General features: G+C 37.7%; 1 protein-coding gene across 1 annotated transcript in view; it reads right to left on the bottom strand.

Annotated features, from left to right (window-relative positions):
• Positions 1 to 702: 702 nt before the first annotated feature.
• The window catches only part of NIN (ninein), a 41738-nt gene continuing 36440 nt past the window's right edge, over positions 703 to 6000 (bottom strand). The window contains exons 28-29 of the mRNA XM_088533765.1: positions 1451 to 1564; positions 703 to 982 (exon numbers count right to left, since the gene is read on the bottom strand). Coding sequence (XP_088389891.1) covers positions 773 to 982; positions 1451 to 1564 — 324 coding nt within the window. The 3' untranslated portion in view covers positions 703 to 772. The remainder of the gene's footprint in view (positions 983 to 1450; positions 1565 to 6000) is intronic.

Genomic DNA, 6000 nt, shown 5'->3' with positions numbered 1-6000 from the left:
TTCGGTTTGGCCATTCTTCCGTTGTTTAGGATAACTTATTTCCACATGCAGAAACTTTAAGGCCTCTACAGTTTAAGTTGTCTGGCAGTGCAGTTGAAAACAAAAACACGAACAGAAAAAACCCCAGTGATCTCTTGTTTGCCAGCTGGGTAATTTCTTCAGATGAAATGCTGTTGTGTTTAGTGGGAGGCAGTAGTCTATTTACATATTTCTAAGCAAACTCTTTCTTTTTTCCTGAACTCTGCAGAAATGCAGAAGCCTAATGCATATTTCAGAGCATATTGCTTCAGATGAATAATAGTTTGCAGGATATGGACATCAAGGAAGGCTGGTTTTCAATAACAGTTATACTGACAGGGCTCAAATTAATCCATCAATATTAGTAGATTTGAACTACAAAGTACCCTAGGCATCCAGAAATATTTTTAAGCATTAAATTCATTGACTTCTGTTTGCTTTAGAGCCTAGTTTCAATCTAGATTGGAATAACAAATTCAGCACAGTAAAATCACGTTTCAAAGTCTATTTTCAAAGGAAAAACAAAATATCAGAATAAATTAACCTGTCCTTTTGCACATCTTGAAGATCACTTTTAGGCAAAATTTAGAAGAATAGTTGGGGAATAAACAGAAGTTGGCAGTGACCCGTTTGGAATTTAGCTCTGTCCTCTCCTGTTAACTAAAATCCAGCAGTACAAAAGGCAAAACTGTGAAGAGCTGAAATACTAAAATTTCAGTAAAGTGCATGGGCCTGTGGCATACTCACGGCTTTGCTACGGCCTTAACTCAGATGCTGAATTGAAGGAGGGGGAAGCCAGGTTCTTTACTATTTTATTGAGGTTAGCAATCTTTTCTTCTAATAAATAGTTCTTCTTTTCTGCGGTTTTCTGCCGCTGTTCGGTCATCTCCAGCGCCTTCAGCAGTTGTGCGTTCTCAACATAGAGATCCTTGACCATTGCATCTGCTTTAGTGTTTTTGGAAAGCTAAATTGCAAATAAAACATAATTACGCAGAGATAAAAGGAAAAAAAAATAGTTCTGGGAAAAGCAGGTGACTTTACTGTAACAAATACCACAAGGGAGGCAGTAGTGGGAAATGCACATGGATTAATCCTGTCAGTAATCTTTAGGAATCATTTCCTCTCCTTCCTAATCTAAGGACAGCTCTTTCCAGTTAAGATAATTGGCCCAAATTTAATTTTTTCTTCCTGACCTGAAGGATACCAGCATGGCAAACAAGCATCAATTTTGGAAAATAGGCAGTAGAACCAGTTCTCAAGTTGGGATTTTTAGGAATCTAGGGGCAGACATGCTGTATTTTAGCTCTAAAACCCTAAAAGCAAAAGGAAAAACACCTTTTACTCAAATCAAAACCCTGCCTTAGTGGCTTTTGCTGGTTTAGCTATTTACAGAAGTTACAGATAGAATTTAGGGAAGAGTAAGACTGCTTACTTGTTCTTTCAGCTGATTTACTTTATCTTGGAGAAGCCTCTTGACAAGCCTGAGTTTCTGTTCTACATCCATCATACGTTCTTCCATCATTTTTAGAAGCTGCTCATGACCCCCCTAGAAAGCAACATTCATGTGAGAACCAGTTAACAAAAAATAAAAATAAAATAATAATAAAAATCAGTTCACAGGTGCCAGTCTCCTCTTTTCAGTCCATGCTTTCGAGAAGAGCTGGGACTCCACATTGGGGTCTGTTTTAAAGAGGGGACTAAGTGCACAGCTCATGCAAGCACAGCCTTACAGCAACACTTAAAGAACACACACAGCATTAAAACAGCTTTCCAAGCCCGTGCAAATCACCCTTTAGATTACCAGGTCAAAGACAAAGTGATATAGAATTAAATTCAGGTTGGACTGCAATAATCAGATCTAGACCATTCCCTTTGCTGGTTGTGAGGTGTTGCTACCAATTGGTTGCATTTGGGAAACAAAGTACTAATTGAGAGCTTAATCACTTTAGAAAAAAAATTAAGGGAAAGCCCTAAAGGCAGGTTAATTTGATAGGATAACTCTTCCATGTCGAAGAGTAACTCAGGCATGAGTGTGCTTTTTATACCACTGAGTTTTCCCTAAATAATTGGAAATATCAAGAAATAGAAGGAAGCTTGTTTGCAGTGGGAACACCAGAGCATGAGTGCAAGGGAAAGGGGCTCTTTTAATGCTGTGTTGTTACCCTGATTCTAGGAAATCATCCCAAAAGAGTAGCATTCATAAGGCACTGCCCCTCTCAAGCAGCCCACACAAACAAAGCACCTTTATTGTTGTGGGGGGTGATAAATTTAAAAGCAAAACAAGCAGGAAACTTTTAGCTAATTAGTTGTTCATCTAAACCACTGTAGAAAAATCCTGAGGTTTACTCAACATTTCATTTAAGGGGGCACCAGAAAGTATATGTATAGGGTTATATGTCCTTATAGGTTGTAAGGAATTTTAAAAAGTTAATTTTGAGACACATAGAAAGCAGTTTTACAGAATTGGACAGGATGTTTTACCAGATTAGAGAAATACAGTACTAAGTAGAGCTTGCAGTACTTCAGCCAAGTTATTCTCTGCTATCTTCTGTAACTTGATTGGAATTTGAAATCCTGGCCAAATAAGTTTCATTTGGTTGCAGGAGCTCCAAGTAGGTGAGTGGAAACTTTAAGAATTGGTAGTGTCAAGCTTTGCAAGTCCCTTTTTTGGAGCCAAAGTTAATTTGACAATGTTTTACCCAACCATTTTATTCTTTCATGTTTATTAGAAGAAACTAACTCAAGCATTAGATAATTAAAAACACGAACTAAAATACCTTTGTAAGTAGAAAACTGACAAGGCTTATTGAGAAAAATGAGAAGCTGTGTTTTGCTGATCTCTTAAAATATTAAAAAAGAAAGCTTAGCGTAGTAATTTGAGACAAAAGAAAGAACACCAAGGGATTGTTATTGGAGAAAGTAATCAGAGTAATTTCCCCCTTTGCAGGCCTTCCCCTTGGTACTTTATAGTCACAGTAACAGGGCACATCCATGTCCTGGGAAAATTCTGTTCGCAAATACACAGGCCCAAATCCTGCTGAAAAGCAGTTGAAAGCAGCACAAGTTTGTCCTAAAAATCCTGATGTGACCATTCTCAGCATCAAAAAAAGTCTCAGATCATCTAGCTGTATTTTTCCATAAAGCCGGAATTAATACTAGTAAGACAAGAGACATTGTTTAAAAAAATTTTATTTCTCATTTACATCAAAAGTGTCATTTTTCCCTTTTAAAAAGTTTATACATCTCATACAAAAAAGCAGTATAAATACCCCAGATTTTCTCCAAATCTCTTATAAAATTAGTACCATTTGAGAAAAAAATAGTTTATCTCTTTCCACCGTGAACAAACCCACTTTTTAAATAACATAAATAAAAATGCTTTGTAACAAATTAAAAAGGACAGGCGTGACCTTCCACAAAATAGCTTCTGGACAAATAAATAGGAAATAACACTGGAAAAACAGATAGGAAGTGCACGGAATCATTGGATCCTTGAGTTTCTCAGCTTATGCCAGTTCGTGTGTGTGTGTCAGGGGAAGCAGCGGGATCGTGAGCAGCCAAGCGGTCAGAGGTGCCCGATCCTCCTGCAGGAATCTGCATGCACTGCTCGCTGCTCCGGGAGCGAGGCCTAGGGAAAGAAGGGAAGGGGGATACTTCACCCTGATATCACCATTTTAATAGAAATAAAAACTGCACGCACTTTGTTAAAGCAAACCACAAACGCGAGCGAAGCAAGCAAAGCGGGACAAGCGAAAACACACGCAAGAGAAAGCATGCAGAGCACCACGGGTTGTATTTCTCTAAATATTAGTATTGGCACTAATGTGCAGCAGAGGAGATGCTCAAAATGCGTTTTCTAGATGCAAGGACTCTTTGGAGGGCTTGTCAACACGTTGGGGTATTTAACTAAGGCCAGGTAACCTTAGGAGATGATTAACTGCAGTTAGCAAAGCTGTTTAATTTCCTCTAAGAAATTTTCAGGAATTACCTAAAACCTTAACTCGTTGAATAACATTTATGAAAGCCTAACTGACCTCCTCTGGAAAAGGAAAAACCTCACTTGCATTTCTACTTTAAACAAGGTTACAAGTCTTTTTTTGTTGTTTAAGGGCAGGTGAATAGACTGTGGGCCAGAGGGGCTGCCATAAAGTGTTATTTGAATTAAATAAGAGGACTAGCAACTCCAGGTGCTTTGAATACAAAGTATATCTGTTTTCAAAGGGTCTAATAGGTAGCACTTTTAAAACTAAATGGGGTAACAGGTCTCAAGTCTAGTTACAGAGTAGGGAAAATGAAAACAAGGGTAGTGATAGTTACTGTGTGGCAGGAAAGTATCTTAAGACAAGAGAACAGAAAAAAATACCTAGAATTCAAAGAGTCCAGACAGATTAAAACAGCAGAAAAGGGTCAGGAGTTTCAGTTCAGTGAAACTTGAACTTATGACAGACCAGCACAGGGTGATTGCTCAAGGATGAGTGGGAAATGGATGAGAACACAGACCAAAGCTGTGACCGAGAGGCAATGAAAGCTGCAAGGCATGAAGAACACACAATATTTCCAGAAAGGAGGAGATCACTTTGGATACCTCTTTATACAGGAGGACTTGCGACCCAGGAGAGCTGCAAAGTACAAAGCAGCAGCAGCAAAACTAGGTGGTTAAATTGACATGGAAAGCAAGGATAACCTCACATGGTACTCACTGGCAAAAGGATGAGGAGGAGGGATTAGGATGCAATTTTTCAAGATGCTAAAGGGGACATTAAAATGGACATAAGCGCAACTAAATGTTAATCCTAGAGGTCAAGATGACTAAATAAAAGTAACAGTAATGACAATTAAAGCAAGATATGCTGGCAGAAGCGCTTTAGTTTGTACCCTACTAAAAGCACTGACAAATTTGGCCCTGTTCGGAGTGATATAATATATAAATATATATGTAACAACAGGGATTGTAGACAGTTATCTAGAAAGCCCATGAAAACAACTGTAGCAGATGTCACTAACAAGAATCTTGTTAATATCCATTCACTTTCTTTTTAATATTGATTTTAAAGTTCAAAGCTATAAGGACATTGACAGTAAATATTTACAAAGACTCTAGAATGATTTTTAAAATCAAACCTTTCCAAGACAAAAGCTTTTATTTTATTTAACATGGGGCACATAAGTCATCTGCAGAACAACAGTTCCAGGATGTGACTAGTTTGTAAATGGATTCTCAGGCTTTCAAAGGCAAAATTGCTAAATCATTGCTCTTAATGCAGTGCACAGCACATTTATCTGCAGATGCTGTTGCTGCAATATGGCTCTTATTGATTTCCAAATTAAGCCACACACTTTACTTTTCATTGCAAGTAACCAAGTGCATCAGCCAGTGATAATGCACTTTGATTGGGACTCAACTGAGACACTTGTATTTATTGTTACTAATCCTCTATTTGCTGTCTTTTGGGGGGAACTTTTTTGATTTGAAGGCATAAAATCAACGACAACGATTCTTACTCCAAGTTTAAAACACTTCAGAAAATATCGCTATATATAGTGGCTCCATAATATCCTTTTCTCAAAATATCTATTGGCCTCTCCAGAGATTTTTGACCTTCAAAGTCTTGGACTCTGAAATAATGTGTTTTAAAATTTCCTGTTAGGAAAAAAATAAAATACTGCAAGCCACTAAACCCAGTATGTGCCACGTCTGCATTTTTTCTTGGCATTAGATTGTTTTTCCCCTCTGAAAATGTCAGTGTTGAAATTTTTGTATAATAGTGTCTCCAAACAAAGCCCTACCATGACCAAATAATAAAGACAGGCCGCCCTTATAAAAAAAGGTTGTTTGGTTGTATTATTCTTTACTGCATCTGATACAGCAGAAATCCATGAGACAGCCATGGCCTGAATTTATATTTTGTGTCTCAGGTATGTGTGCTTGTGCAATATCATTGTATTTTTAAAAGACAAGTATTTTCAGATATGAACATTAGG

The sequence above is a fragment of the Tinamus guttatus genome, unplaced genomic scaffold (assembly GCF_059628265.1).
Source record: "Tinamus guttatus ecotype Peru unplaced genomic scaffold, ASM5962826v1 Tinamus_guttatus_pri_ptg000522l, whole genome shotgun sequence".
NCBI classification, from domain to species: Eukaryota; Metazoa; Chordata; class Aves; order Tinamiformes; family Tinamidae; genus Tinamus; species Tinamus guttatus.
The sequence above is the reverse complement of the archived record's forward strand: the minus strand, read 5'-3'. Positions and strand labels throughout refer to the sequence as shown.